Genomic DNA, 16823 nt, shown 5'->3' with positions numbered 1-16823 from the left:
ATGCTGGGGATAACAAACACACATGCAAAACAGATCCTTTAAAATGGTCCACTGCAGATCAAAACATTTCAGCTTTCTTGCCAAGTTAATGAAGAAATACTACTTCATTTTAAAAATAATTACATATGCTTTAAAATCAGTCATTTTCTTCCTTGAAAATGCCTGTTTAGAGCAGCATCTCCTGCTCAACAGGTAAGTGACATCATGAAGCTGGTTGATACTGGGAAATCTGGATCAAATCGAGCAGACTCCCCCCTCTATGAACCCTAGGGCTTGGCAGAGCGATAGTCGCTAACATACATTGTGGATCTCTGAAAAGGGATGCAAAGTGTACAGTGTCTACTAAACTCAGTATGACCAAAGAACTGCCTTCCATTTCATTGTTTGAAGCTACTATCATAGGAAGAACGTAGAGAAGATTTTTGAATTTCTTGTCATGTGTGCTTCAATGGTTAGCACAACGGAGTAATCTGCAATGGAGCCTGGCTAAACTTGGGCAGAGGCTGAATGTCCTGAAATAATAGTTTATTCCAAAAAAGTTCTTACAGCTATGTCCTTTTTTCTTCCTTTTTTGTATATGTATATACAATTTTCTCATCCTAAGAGTCAGGAGAAGGTGGTTTAACCTATTCTACTCCCAGAACTTACTTTCCCATTCTAAAATGCTTCCCATTGAGAAAATGACCTGTTTTCCTTGGCAAATTTCAATGTACTTAACAAAAGGAAAAAAAAAATGCTTCCAACCTGTGTGTGTATAATTTGATTTTATCAGAAGGGAAAATGATGCTAAGTTGGTCACATTAAGCATTTAGCACTTACTAGGGTGATATCTAAACCAGATTTCATGTCATTAGTGTGTATTCATTACACAGTGTGAAAGCTATCCATCAGTACTGTTTATTAATTTAAATGGACTTTTCAAAAGACAGACAGAACAGAGATCCCTGGCCTCCTGGAACTTAGCAACATTCTGCGCGTGTGTCTTCCCTTTCACTGCCTGTCTGCATTTGGTGACTCCTCATGAAACGTGTGCCTTACCTGTTGGACACTCCTGAGGGTCAGTCATTGGACTATTTATTGATCCTCAGATGGGTGAGGCCTTTCAAGCTGCTGCTTAAGGTACCTTAGGGATCACCACAGTGGTTTGTGAGTTACTTCACCGTTTCATGAGCAAAAACTGTGGCATATCATGTCACAGACTGTCTTCCCTTCACTTTGGCTATGAAACATATATACGAGTATACTTAACACACATAAATGTTATATATACCATGTTAGATATTATGTTAAATATCACATATTAAATATTACATTATATTTAACACATACATGTGTGAGTTTAAATTAAATATATGTATCATTAGTATAAGCACTCAATATGCTTTCACAGCATTTGTTTTAATCTTGTATCTAGTTGCACTCTGAAGAAAATTAGCAAAAATCTCGCCCAATACACTTGGCTTGCCAGTGCTGTGAAGACAGTGAGCATTCTTATTGAATCCTCATGGTATGCCTTCCCCGGATTCACTGTGCTGTATATGTGCATTAATTTGTCAAATAGATTTGCAGTGATTGACACAGCTTTTTTTTTTTAGGGGAGAACTGAAAAAGCTGTTAGCCAGTTTTATTGCTGGATTGAGGTAATAATTGAGATTTTTCTCTCCTATTGAACAACAGATTGGGGAAAAAAGACAAGATAATATCATTATGTTAAAATTAAACCATCTTTTAATGTTTTTCGGCAACTGCTGGAAAGTCAAAAGATATTCTTACAAAGCACCGTGCTCATTCGTTTTGTTATCAGTGGAAATTGAATTTAATGTATAAAGAAAATATCAGTCACATCCTAACATCAGTATAGTAAGTGCATTTATACTTTTCCACGACCTGTGTTTTTGAACTTAAGTTTTATGTTGGCTCTTGGCTCGTGGATTAGTTGACATACTCATGTTTAACGGAGAAGAATAAAGCTGAGCCTGGCCCATGTACACATGCAGAGCCAGATTGATCTGTTTGAATAGACAGTTGTCATTTTAGATTCTTTTAATTCTTTTATGTTTTTTGAGAGGAAAGCAAAAGAAAAATCAACATGTATGTGGGGAAGTGAATGGTAGCGTTTCTTAATTTGCTTAGTGAAATTGTGATCTTATTCAAATTAGAACTTTTAATACATTTGCCTCTCACCTGTTACCAAAGGGAAAATAATCCCCCTTTCTTTTTGGTAATCCGCGAAGTATACTTGGTTTATTTTAGTTATCCTGTTTAGTGAAATTGGCCCATGCTTCATTTTTTATATATATATATTTATTTGGACTTCTAGTATAAAGACTTTAAAGGCCAAAATAACGTTTTGTAATTTTCAAATATAAGTAAAATGGTTAGTGAAATTCTTTCTCTAAGATGTTTATGGATATCTGGAGACTGATTTTGGCAAATCTGACATTATTACTAGGCTATCATCTTAAACCTAGACTAGTGCATTTGAAATGAGATATTTAAAATATAGAGAACGTAGCATGATGAAATAAGAGCCTAATAAAATGTGTTTGGGCCAGCATCGAAACTCTTTGAAATAGGATATCTAAATAGTGTGCATTTTATCTCGGAGAGACTTGGGTTAGTTCTAGTGTCCAGATGACTATTAATAGGCTTTGTGCTCTGGAGCATATGTTAATAGAAGGGATCATTTTGGATTAATTTGATGTGAATTAATAAGAGATTTATTTGATGGGAGTTGTTTGAAGGTGATGACATTTAAATCTCAACAGGATTTAAGATGTCCAAAAATACCTTTAAAGATTCAGGATCAATCAATTCAGAGGGCAAATGAAATAGACATGGATAGCAAGGAACAGGATCAGACATTGGGTGTATGAAGTCTGAAGCCGTTTACATGAAAAGCCATCTACCATTGAAGTATTGCCCTAGAATCTGAAGAAATGGAAAACATTTAAACTCCCTCAGCAATCCTTGGGTTTGTGAATTGGATAAACAATGTTCTCTTGCATTTTATAGTTCACTTAAGCAATCTGATTTTGATCTGTATATATGGAGTAGACAGCATTCAAATTTTTTTTCCTAAACCAATGAGCAAACACATATGTTCTTGAAAAACTGAACTTTATATGTTGTTCATATGGAAACTATCTAGTTTGCTATAGGCCCCATACTTGACCTTCCTTTTATTTTGCTATCACTTGTTTAATTCTTTAAATTCTTTGTGGGAGACTTTTGATCAAAAGAAACAATTTGCTGTTCTCCCCCCCCTCTTCTTTTAATTTTTAAATAAAAGCTTCATGATATGTGTATCTAATAACTCAGAACTCCTAGGCGGGTGATATAAACAGGCATGGAAGAGAGATATATTAAGGAGAAGATTATCGTGTCTCCTTTGTGTTAAGCTTTGATTTCAAACAGTTGATAGTTTTATTGTATGGAAAAACAATAGGAAAATGTCATGTGGTGTTATATACTATGATGATAAGAACTGCTACTTATAATACAAATCATACTCAGCAGGATTTGAAACTGAGGTCACCTTACACCCTGGCTTGCTCCCCTCGCTTTTTAGCCTTGTTCAGGATATATGTATATGAAATGATGTTTGGAAAGATACTCAAAAGTTTGAATCTTCTTTGAGAAAGAGGGGTTTCTTATAGTCTTTTTCTTTGCTTTTTAAAAATATCTGTCTCAAATTAATGATGACTAATACAATTAAAGTCCTCTCCCTGAATGTATTTGGCACATAGCTGATGCTGGATATACATTTATTTGAATGAATGAATGAATGAATGAATGTGTTAGAGGCAATATATAACTGAGTGAATGGTAGACATCAGTGGGATTTCTGCTGCCCTTAGTTGTTGATGGTTTAATATTTAATTCTCTTAAGGATATTAGATAAAAGTTTTCAAAGGGAAAATATTAGAAAGGTTTCTAAAGTGCCTAAGCCATTAATCAGAACCATTATCAAGTCTTAGAGGCAGGATGCAGTTTAGAAATAATTTATTGTAATTCCCTTGTTATAGGGTTAAAAATAGAGGCTCAACCAAAGGGAAGAGGCTTGGTCACATCAATAGTGATTTGAATCAGATTCAGAGACTGGACGCATAACTGCTGTACCATTCTTCCTCCTTAGGTTTGATTCTTTAGTACTTTGGTTAGGACCAAGATGCTACTAAAAAGATAGAATTTATAGTTTTTACCTTCAAGGAGTTTCTCATCTAATGGAAATACATTCTAGTTCTCACCTGCATTGGATGTATGTATGAGCTCAGTTCTTTTTTAAAGAAAAAATTCTGTGAAAGTTGATTTCTTTGGTTAAATAATTCATTTGATTATCTATTGTAAGATTTTTTGGAGCAAGTGTTACTTCACAAATGTGTGTGTGTGTGTGTGTGTGTGTGTGTGTGTGAAACAAAAATAAGTTCATTAATGGTTAATTCACAACATCTTGGTAATAATGGAACACTAGATTCCTTTGCTCTGAAGGTGCCATTCTGAGAGCATGAGTCACAGTCTTCTACAGAAAAGGAATTTTTTTGCTTACATTGTAATCACGGAGATAAAGTAGTTACTATAATTATATTTTAAGCTCTAATGCTGATTATTTCCCCCACCTAAACCTGTCTAAATGATACTGTAGCATAGAAATAATACAGGATCCTATTGTTTTTTTAATAATAAACTCTTGTATTAAAAAGTGCAAAGAAAGCTTTTAGATTTAAGTTTTAATTTAGAAGGAAATAATTAAGAGTAGGGATTTAGCTTTTTGCAACTGGAATGTCTTACATCTCAGTAATGAAAATTAATACAAGAGGAGCATTTTTAAGAAGCTAAATATATTTTAACCTGTTTAAATATCTTGGCACATAATATGCATTCAGGTATACCAGCCTCCAGAGGGGCATTCATGTGTTTGTATAAGTGGGTAATGATATAGATGTGGGAATGCTCACTGCCCCCAAACCCCCAAGTCAGTTTTTTTTTAAATCTCATAATTCTGTAAAGGGCTGAAATTCGTGCCTGGCCAGCATGGCTCAGTGGTTGAGCATCAACCCGTGAACCAGGGGCACATGCCTGGGTTGTGGGCTCTATTCCCAGTGTGGAGAGTGTAGGAGGCAGCCAATCAGTGATTCTCATCATTGATGTTTCTATCTCTCCTTCTTCCTTTCTCTTTGAAATCAACTCTATATATACACACATTAAAGTACTGAAATTAGCAATTTTGACCCTTGTGGCTCTCATTACATTCTTCAACTCCTCTTTATCCAAGTAACTTTTAGCCCCATTATCTAAACGGTCATTTATAGAGGGCCTACTGTAACTGGTATTTTTAATTTCTTTTTATAGCCAGTTTAGTAGAATAAAAAAACATTTAAAATGGGGTTACCAAATTTGATGTGATTATATATATATATATATATATATATATATATATATATATATATATATATATTTACTTAACATAAGTGTATATATTTATATTTATGGTACAACTGATTAATTTATATGAGGATCATTAATGCAATATCTGCCTCAATAATTTTATTCAGATAAAAAATGATGATATACTAGTAATGAGGGTTTCAAGCTGGTTCAATCACGACTGGATAAGCTTACTTTAGCCAGAGTGGAAATAGAAGCCTACTGCCGATAGCTAGAAAGATAACACAGGTCACAGTGCTCAGTGTTTCTGTAACTCTTGGTAAGGCTTACGTGGATCTGATGCAGAATTGCCGATGGCATTGCACTAGTTCTTCTCTCAGCCGCATGGCATATATACCATTACGGTGAGTCTGCAAGGGCCTGGCCATGGATGCCACCTGTCCTCAGGCGTGACTGTGCCGTCCCAGCAAGTGCCCTTGGTATCTCTTCCAGAAGCATGCCCCTCCATGTGTACTAATTAAGGTCTTTTATTCCTGCCCCAATGTAGGTAAGTATTATGATGCTTAGAATTCAGAGGGTTTTAGAGGTTCAATCATTTCACCAGCATTCCAGGCTGCTGTGAAAATGACTTCCATTCTCTTTTATGTCGTGTTCCTGCTTCCTCTGCCGCTTGATGGAAGCCCATGGGGCTGGAGACGATCTTGCTCAAGATTCGCTCATGCTTTTTATCAGGTGTCTTCCAAGCAGCCCGCGGTGCTGGCATGGCAATGTATTTTCAGTGTGATACATTAAAGTGTGTTTACATCACTTAGGAAGGAAAATGTTTTTGTTTTGCTTTGTTTTGCAGATGTACAGATCAGCTCTCAAAATGTCTTCTGTGTCTTCCGAGCGTCTTCTAAGACAATTGCATTAGCCTCCTACTAGTTGACTAATAGGATTAATACTTGTAAAAAGCATTCTAAAGCCACATGCCTTATGAAGTCAATGCTGGGTATGATTTTACAAGTATGTGATCTATTTTTTCAAGTGAAAATGTTAACTGGAAAAGTTCTTGGCACACAGCAAAACGTCGTGCAATCTGTTATTTGTCTTAAAGATAATAACTTGAGGGTGGCTATAGTCCTTCGGCATCTAACTTATGATTTGTTAGGGGAGTTTCTTCCACTTAGAAGTATTGCAAATGTGCTTATATTTACATAATATGTCATTCTGAAAAATTATGGTGATATAATTCCAGTAGAAAATTATTATTTTTTTCTATAGCTACTTCAAAGTGTAGTCAACTAAATTAACCATGCTATTTTCTTTTAAACCCAACTAAAAAGATCAGGCCCCTTCCCCCCACTACAAAAAAATAAAACCAAAATGACCTTTCTGATACTTCTTTGAAGTTTTAGCAGTTCACATTCTTTGTGATATATATTATTAAGAGCTCTATTCAACATAAGGAATCAGTGAGTCATATGGGTTCTAAAGGTCTGTTTTTGGGTAGAGGAAGGAACTGAAATTTGAAAGAATGATAATTTAATTAAATCACATTTTCCCTCAGTCACTATAGATGCTGGTTGAGAAGTATTTAAACTATGACCCTTTTCTTCACAATCACAATAAATGAGCACGATCCACTGTTTTTGTTGTTCTGAGAAATAAGTTACTTTGTTCAATATTAACATATTTATATCTATTCACTTTTAAGTACTTTATCTTCTTTCCCTTGCTGTGTAAAATGCTGCTGCCTTTTCAAATTACGTTGGCATTACTATATTTTCTTAATTTTCTCTTACTATAGCAGAAGGAGAATCTTAATGAATTGTAATATTTCATTCTCATTTCTTCATGAATCCTGCCTTTCACTTAGATTTTTATCTTTTTTTTGTGTAACCTTATTAATTTCATTTTGGTGCATCCTTGCTAGATTTTATTTATATTAAGGGAGAAATATTAAAATTTAAACGCTTTTCAGTACTTGTCCAAGCAAAGATTAAATTGCAGTATTACTAAAGGCATTATGTGCAATTAAAAAAAACACCCAGGAAGTTCTGGAGGGAAAGGCAGACGATGACTGTGCCAAATCACCACATTGTCATATGTAGGGATGGCTGATGCTCCATAAATTAGAATGGTTTGTTGTGTAAACTAAGTTAAAAAGGTATATTTTTCTACTCAAACGCTTGTGTTTTAAATGATTACTGATTTCTTAAGCTTCCCTCTTATTCTTTAGTTTTCCTTTTCTTTACTACCAGTAAAGTGGCCCTCAAGTCTTCCATGAGTTGGGACAAGTTCTCAACTTCTACCACTTCCCACAGAAAACTACATATCTCCTAAAACTTCGACATCCACAAATAAGACACTAACATGTAAACCTTAAAAAGCAAACGAGTGAACCAGTGTCCCAGCGTAGGGCCCAGCGGTAATGCCACCACAGGTGAAGACCACATTCCCTCCCCTGCCCCGCCCCTCAGAGGCCTGGCAGGTGCTCACTGCCTCTTGCCCTTGACTGCCGACCTCAGCCCTTCATCCTATAAATGCTTGTTGTTGTTGTTGCTGCTGTTGTTCCAAGAACGAAATTCTGTGGATACTTGGTGACTAGCACTATTTGTGCATAGGAAGAGCAATGTGCTTCTTAAGTACAGTTACACTATTTTTAAAAAATATATATTTTTATTTATTTCAGAGAGAGGAAAGGAGAGGAAGAGAGAGATAGAAACATCAGTAATGAGAGAGAATCATAGATCGGCTGCCTCCTACTGGGGATCGAGCCCAAAATCTGGGCATGTGCCCTGACCTGGCATCGAACCGTGACTTCCTGGTTCTTACATTGACACCCAGCCACTGAGCCTCGCCAGCTGGGCCAGTTACACTACTTTTGACATTATTCAATAGAGTAAATATTGATCTTATAAATGACTCCTTATACTCTAACTAGTACATTATCTTGGCTTGGTGATTCCTATGATAAAAATTTTGCTTGAGCAGCTTTTCAGAAGCAAAGGCACACCCATATATACCAAGCCAGTGTGGTTCCCTCAGCACTTGTGACACATTATAGACGAAAATGACTAAGACATGTTATGAATTTGGATGTGCTCAGGACATTTTGGATAACCATGGTGTAACTAATTGTTAAATCGGTCCTTGTGGCAGAGTCGGCTAGCCCAGAAGCCTTATTTTATCAGTCTGCCACAGGTGGGTTTTTTCCACGGGACATTTGGGGTGACAACCTCACCCCATACGCATTGGTTTTCAGCCGGGGGAAGAGAGGTGAAGGAACACAGACCAGGAACCTCAGTCCTCAACTAGCCTTTGTTGCTGCCTCTTTTATTGACACAACACAAATTGTTTCTTACTCCTTCTACCCTTAAAAGTTCTGATTCATTAGACCCCAGTAGAGGAATTTGTCACAGTGTTCTTATTTTGACCCTGCTCACTGATGCCACCAGCTTGAAAGGCACAGCTGAACTAGCAGGTGAAGGTGAACCGTAGGGGATTGCTATTATTTTGCCATTTTGAGCTATAAAATGACAAGGTCATATGGTTTAATTTAAGATTTTGCTTTAGTCAGCTTCCAATGTGTTCCTGCTGGTGGAATCGGTACTATTTCCATCAATCTGTGCATGGAAACCTGGGGCTTAGTTAGGTTCCCCATCGTTCTGAGAGAGTTCTAGCAAAACCCAGCCTGGCCACTCTGATGCATACCAGGTCCTCTTCCTAACTTCAGGCAACGCCCCCCGCCCCCCCTACCGCCCCCCAATGGGGCTTAAAGAAATTGAACAGCAGGGCAGAGGCGAAACATTTCTTATCCTTCATTGCTGAAAGTACTGGGGCAGTTTTCACTTTGTTTATAGCATGCTATTTCTATATTTTGATTATGATGATATTTTGGTGGAAACTATATATCTCAGTTGCACAGTGTGTAACAATATTGAGTTCCAATTTATGTTGTTTATATACACATACATATATAAACATGTAATATATATTCTACAAACATAAACATGCATGTATAGTCTATAAACCTAATACGTATACACATTCTACATAATATATAACATGTATAAGTATGCAAGCATATGTATATATCACCAAGTGTAACTGAAGAAAGAAACTGAGCAAAATTATAACTGGCAGGAAATGATAACTAACAGGAAGGATAGAGCTAGTGATAATAAATCCTTTAGTATTCATAAAACTATTTAAAAATAAATGAGCTACTCTACAAAAAAAAAATTCTAAATGTTAATTGTTGGCTTTAGTCTCAATTTTTTGCTATTTTTAAAACCGAGGGTTGTTTTTTTTCCCCTTGAGGAAGTTTTTTATTATGCACCTTAACAAGCCTTGAATAGAATAAATGAAATGTTCTAGATTAGATTACATGTCTGCCACCTTCAAATAACCCTGTATCTTCTTTTTTCCTTATATTTTTACAGATATGGTCCGGAAAAAGAACCCCCCTCTGAGAAACGTTGCTAGTGAAGGCGAGGGCCAGACCCTGGAGCCTATAGGTACAGAAAGCAAGGTATCAGCAAAGAACAAAGAATTTTCTGCAGATCAGATGTCAGAAAATACGGAGCAGAGTGATGCTGCAGAACTAAATAATAAGGAGGAACAGAGCTTGCACGTTCAAGATCCACCTTCCAGCAGTAAGAAGGACGTAACAAGCTCAGTCCTGAGTGAGAAGCCTGGCTTCAATTATGAAAGCCCCAGTAAGGGAGGAAACCTTCCCTCCTACCCACATGATGAGGTGACAGATAGAAATATGTTGGCTTTCTCATCTCCAGCTGCTGGGGGAGTCTGTGAGCCCTTGAAGTCTCCTCAAAGAGCAGAGGCAGATGACCCTCAAGATATGGCCTGCACCCCATCAGGGGACTCACTGGAGACGAAGGAAGACCATAAGATGTCACCAAAGGCTACCGAGGAAACGGGGCAAGCGCAGAGTGGTCAAGCCAATTGTCAAGGCTCGAGCCCAGTTTCAGTGGCCTCAAAAAACCCACAAGTGCCTTCAGATGGGGGTGTGAGACTGAGTAAATCCAAAACTGATTTATTGGTAAATGACAACCCAGACCCGGCACCTCTGTCTCCAGAGCTTCAGGACTTTAAATGCAATATCTGTGGATATGGTTACTACGGGAACGACCCCACAGATCTGATTAAGCACTTCCGAAAGTATCACTTAGGACTGCATAACCGCACCAGGCAGGATGCTGAGCTGGACAGCAAAATCTTAGCCCTTCATAACATGGTGCAGTTCAGCCATTCCAAAGACTTCCAGAAAGTCAACCGTTCCGTGCTTTCTGGTGTGCTGCAGGACATCAATTCTTCGAGGCCTGTTTTACTAAATGGGACCTATGATGTACAGGTTTGTGCTTTGTATTGTGATCTCTTTGTACACAAAAAGTTATTATTAATGAAATGTGAATTCTTACATGCATGTTAAAGTTAAGCTCCCAATACCACAGGGGTAGCTTGCTAGATCCAGCAGAAAAGATGAGCATACTTCATTGGCTCTTTCATCCAAATGTGTTACTCAGGGTTATCTTTAGCCTCTCATCATGGAAATTAATCCCAATATTTCTATGATGTTGGGAAAAGTCTTTTCATGGAATAGCTAGGCTTTGGATTTGACCTCCTACATTTTTTAAAATATCAGTCATTTTTATCAACTCAATAGCTACAGTGCGTTTGATCTAGACCGGTCTATATTTCATGGTAATTTGATTTTTTCCCCAGTCTTCTAAAAATGGCACTAATCTTTACGGGTCTGCATGATAGTGACTCATACTTTGTTCAAGTTTTAGATTGATTGTCTTTTGCTATAGTCTTTGTATAGTCTTTCCTTCAGTGGGGTTTTTCCTGTAAGTACTTAGGGACACTGGAATGACCTTGATATGGGCCAGTAAGGCATTCCTTTCTGCAGTTAAGGAAAATAATAATTTATGAAAGTATTTAGTAGTAATTTAGATATCTACTTTTAGTAAACGTGGCTTTTTGATTTACTCTTCTGTCTTTAGGTTATAGCATATGTAAAATGAAAAAAAAATGTCATTTCAAGTAGAATGAACTGCAGAACAGACTCTAAAGAAATATACTTATTTTATTTTAAACATAGTCAAGACTCATGGTCAACTTGAGAAAAGTGAATTAGTTTCTATTATAGTGTGTAGATTTTTATTGTGTTATTAAGCCAGATTTCAAAGCATATTAGGTTTAATATTAACCTTCTTTAAGAGTGATTAGAAGAAGTATCAGAGAACTAATGAAATCAGATCACACTTAATTGGCTTCCTAAATTTTTGAAATTATCAAACATTTTTATCAACTCAATAGCTACAGTGCATTTGATCCAGACCTGTCTATTGACCTAGTGTCAATCAAGCAAGGCAGGCAAGAGGGTTATCAATAAGAGGTAGTGAACATATTTGCAATCCTTAGAAGAAGAATCCGAAGAGAAATTTCCAAGTCCTTTGAAAAGGTCAGAATGGCAATCTTATCATTTTAAGGGAGATATAAAGAACTCTTAAAAAGCCAATTTCATCTTGTAAGCTCTCTTAAAAATTCCATCTTACTTTGTGAAATTCCACAAATAGAATTATTTCCGTGGAGCAGCAAATTAAGTCAACATAGCTATTATGCATGAAAGCTACATGCTTTGAACTGCTGTCTCATTAAAGATCATTCCACTGTCTTATGTCAGGTACACTCTGCTGTCAAACTCTGATTGTAAAATGTGTTTTAGATAAAAGGGTTAGAAGTGAATAATGTCAGTATGTGAAATGGCGTTTTATAATTAGCAAGTAATATGATGTTAATACCTGGATTTCCGGCTGGAGTTTCAGTTTGTTCACTCTGGGGACGACTTCTGAGGGAAGCTGATCTGGGCTGTCAGGAAGGCTCTAAAAGGAAGATTACTAAGGCCTATAGTTTGGAAGAATTCAGATTTTTAAACACACTTCCATTTCCCCCAAACAGTTATTTGTTAGGTTCTCAGTTATTTATAGTAAAGTTTATGTTTGGGTAGAATGAGCTGGACACTTTTCCTGGGCAGTGATCTTAGAAATAAAACAGATGTGTGAGCTATCTGAGTTTGAACTAATAGAACTAGAAATAAAACAGCTGATCCTCGACTGTGCTTGTCTCCTAAATCCTTGCAGAAGCCCAGAGCAAAGAAGACAGAAAGTGGCAGGAAAGAATATACAGGAAGATAATCTTGTTAAGATCTATTTTTTTTTCCTTAAAGAGAAATAATATGACTAAACATAGGGGAAAAAAAGCAATCTGTGGGAAAAGTGGGCAATTATTTCAGAAACACAACTGCATTTAGAAACAGGTCTAAAGAGAGTTCACTTTCTTCAATTATGGAAGAGAACACCAAATATAGTTGTAGGCCAAATGCTAATCCTGAATACTTTGCACACATACCAGATGTTGATGCAAAAACATGTCTGAAGATAAGTAACTTAATAATGTTTTTATGCTGAGATAAATATTGAACAGCTTCCCTGGATGCATAAATCGAATAAAAGCACATCTGAAATCCCCCATTTTTCCACACGTCTGTGTTGCTGAAATGCTGTTGGAGAGCTTCTCGACGTGTCACTTGAATTGTGTGGAGACTAAAAGCTGTGGGCGATAAACTGCTGACTGTAGAATTTCTTTAATGCATTTTCATCAGAAATTTAGGGTATATTAATAGCATGTGTGTTCTGATAAAAAAAGATGTTGGTAAGTAAGACTATTGCAGACAGTAATCATTCAATTCTAGGAATTACTTAGATCAATCTGTAATTTAAGCTAATTGAAGTAATAGATAAGCAATTCATTAATCTTTTTCAATTAAATTGGCTTTTGGTTTTTTTTTAACACTCAGGACAGTTGGTGGTTAATGATAGATTTATGACATTTTAGGCCAAGAAAAAAGGAACAGGAGACAGAGTACAGGACTTAAGAACTCCGTGGCTTTGATCTCTATTTTGGTTTGACATGGTTGGTTTTAAATAATTTGACTTGCGTGCAAACATGAGAGATACAGTTGGGAAGAAGAAATCATTTAAACAAATTTTAAGATTTCCAGTTCCAAGTTCAGATAGCTTAACATATATTTGGGGGACTCATTGAAGTTTAGACATATTTGTATTGACAATATCCACTTCTGTGACAATTTTATTAGAAGTAATGAAGTCAAAGAATTACACATTTGTAAAAATAACGTCAAATAACAGTGTCACTTTGTCCTGCATGGTAGATAGAGCCTCCGCTGGATAAGGGCCATCATAAAACCGGGATAGTTTTTTCTGAGTCTGTGGAAATCAAATGCCCACAACCACCTTGAGGCGTATGCCCAGCCCTGACATCAGAAGAGCTGTGGATTCTGTACCAAGGGAAACTGGGAAAAGATACATCAGCTAAAAGATAGAATGCAAATATGTTCACTAGCTCAGAGCTAAGTGACTTGACCTGGATATTAGTTCCTCAAGTTCTAAATGTTCCCTGCCTGTTTTTATCAATTACTGTGCTTAAATCTTTAAAAATAATGCATGTGGCATGGTTGGTAAGCCCTTCATGTAATTTTTACTACCTTATATTCAGCCTTTGAGGCTCACAGAGAGACCAATAATAGGACAAGAGATTGAGTTCTTCAAAACGTAATTACAGCTTCTTTCTTTTTAATCTGCTTTATTATGCTTATATTTAAACCATCGCCGAATGGAGACCTGAGCTGTTAAACACGGACTGTGCTGTTTCATTAGGGCTTAATGTGCTGTGCATCAGGACGTCTGTGTCATCTTTATGGGGGACTCTTAGGCCTTAGACCAGGTTATAAAAGTTGGAGTCCTGTCAAGTTGTGCTTCCCACGGGAAAGTGTTTAGTTATCCCGAGTTTATAAGTGCTCACGATGTGTATGTTGCCTTTTCAGATGACTAAGCCTTTCTCTGCGATTCCGCATTATTCAGGACTCCAAGAAGGTAGCTATCAGATTCCAGCTATTAAATTCATTTTGGCTCGTAATGAAATTCTAAAGTTCACCGAAGAATGACACTATTAACTTACCAGTGACTGTCGTGTGTTGGATCTAAGAGCACTACATTTCTGTTCTGTAAATATTTTTATCAGAGTTGCACAATATGTCATGTTTAGAAGCAGGAAGAACAGATTTTAGAGATAGGAAGTCATCCTTTGTATTCATATTTTCAACATATTTAACTCTGAGCTTTAAAGATCCTTAACATATGCCAGTACATTCATTTGAACAGGGGGTTACAGTTTGGTCTTGGGAAAAAAAAATCAGAGAACATTAATCTCATTTGGGTCTATTTTGACTTTTCTTGAATTTTATTTCCAAATATTTATTTTTTTTGCCTTGCAGTTTCCTTTGATCTGGAGTAGGAGGGAAGTTGTAGATCTTAGCAGGTTCTGTTTCTTTGTTTTTCTGAGTTGAGGACAATTGTACTTCAGAACAACTGGTGAATGAGACTTTAATCACTTCAGACTGTCTATAGAGTACTGAATGTTTGGCATATAACCCATACTTATATTCAGGACTGTGTCTCTTTAACAAGTAATAAAGTGTGCAAAATAAAACATATGCTCACCCTAAGGCCATAAAACAAAGCAAAGTTTTGGCATTTACCAGGCTATTTTCATCCTGGAGACGGCCGAGCTGGATAATGCAGCCACCCAGGTGGAGTAGAGTAGTTGGACCATCTTCACTAATCCCTTTACCTGCACGATGGTTAAATCTCCATTTGGCTGTGTTACATGAGGGTCAGTAGGATAAATGCCAATTCCTCTTTGATTTTTGGTTTATGTGCTGTTGTTTAAAGAACATGTATCACTTTCTTGAATGTCAGTATTTCTCTCTGGGCAGAATGTTTAGAAGTAGAAATGGTTATCAGTGCATCCAATCGGATTTAATGTTATTTAACTCTTAATAAAAAATTATATCCTCTAATGGCTTGCTCTTCTAACCATATCAAGTCAACTGATTATTTAGGGCCTTTTGTTTCTTGGGCCATTGTAATTACACTATACATGCAGCTGTTGGAAACAGGGGAACTTAAAGTAGTGTGCTAACCCCAGGAAAGTTTGGAGAAAGGGTAATTCCCTCTCCATTTTCCGTTTCCTTCCTGGAGTCTATTTCTGAGACTCGTGAGGCCGTAGACCTCTTGAATTCTTCATCCTAGGATTTTTAAAGTTTGAGGTAAGTGTTGTGCATTTTCAGAGTATCAGAAAAGACCTTTGTTTAATTTTAATTGGAAGTCAAATGTAAAATTAATTTTTGTATTACCTTTCATTTGATCTATTATTCTTTCATCTGTTAGCTTACATAATCAAAATTGCACATATCTTCTGTTTTTTCCCCTTTAATTTTGGATTCGCTTCTAATAATAACTAACATTTATTAAAGGTTTCATATGTGCATGTGTAGCTCTAAGCTCTTTGCATGTACTAATTAACTCATCTTCATAAAAAGCCTTGAAGTTGACACTACCATTATGTTTATTTTAAAAAATGAGGAAACAGGCATAGAGTAATTAAAGTAACCTGCCCAAGATCATTGTTGTGAAAGTGGAGTAAATGGGACATACACCAGAGTAGATAGGCTACGGAAGCCTGTCTTGAACTGCTATGGTGTAGTGCCTTTCCAAATATAAGACTGAGTTTATTGCTAGAATAGCAGTGGAACATAGGCCACCTGCAAATAAGGGAGGGGATGTAAGCTGCCACACAAGGGTTGTGATGTATACAATGTATGAATCACAATGAACTTGGGGACATAAGTGATTTCTTTGGGGTTATTTTATCTGTGTCGGGTAATGTTGCCTTAGTAGAACTTGCTAGGCTTATAGTTGAAATCACTGAAAAGAAAATTAATTTTGCTGATTTGCCTTTTTTTAAATTACTGTGATTCATTTTCATTGGTACTTCTGCTACAGAAACTCGTTCAGATAGCGTGAACGAGGGCCACATTTTGATCGGATCAATCAAGGGTGATGCAATGTCTGGTCTCCAAATCCAGCCGCATGTCATCCACGCATTTGATTTATTTATATTCCCCTTCGTTTGGAGAACTTTGTTTTAGGAATTTATGATTTTTACATGTGGTCTGAGAGTTCTGTTCTCCTCTTCTGGTTGCTAGGCACAATCTAGGCTGGTTTGTCTATGAAGATTAAATGGTAAGGAGAGGCCCCAGCTCCCATTAGTGGTGTCCAAGGCTGTGTAATGAAAATCTAACTTCTGCTGAGGAGTGAGTACAGGAATTTTTAATTTTCTAAAAAATTTATTTATAGATCAATTTTCCTACATTTTGTAGGAAGTGTAGGCAGCGGAAATGTCAGCATATTTTAGAGTGTGGAATTTGAGTATATCACATAACCCCACCCATGCGTGGGGCTGGGGTTTTCCCTGGATCCCAAGTGTGAGGGAAGAGTGGGCAACAG

The 16823-nt window shown here is 36.7% G+C and overlaps 1 protein-coding gene across 1 annotated transcript in view; it reads left to right on the top strand.

Moving 5' to 3' along the window:
* The window catches only part of TRPS1 (transcriptional repressor GATA binding 1), a 228117-nt gene that overhangs the window by 33160 nt on the left and 178134 nt on the right, over positions 1-16823 (top strand). The window contains exon 2 of the mRNA XM_054708487.1: positions 9816-10744. Within this exon, the coding sequence (XP_054564462.1) occupies positions 9818-10744 (927 nt within the window). The 5' untranslated portion in view covers positions 9816-9817. The remainder of the gene's footprint in view (positions 1-9815; positions 10745-16823) is intronic.

Source organism: Eptesicus fuscus, chromosome 19 (genome assembly GCF_027574615.1).
Source record: "Eptesicus fuscus isolate TK198812 chromosome 19, DD_ASM_mEF_20220401, whole genome shotgun sequence".
Classification (NCBI taxonomy): domain Eukaryota; kingdom Metazoa; phylum Chordata; class Mammalia; order Chiroptera; family Vespertilionidae; genus Eptesicus; species Eptesicus fuscus.
This window is presented reverse-complemented; position numbering and strand designations above follow the sequence as displayed.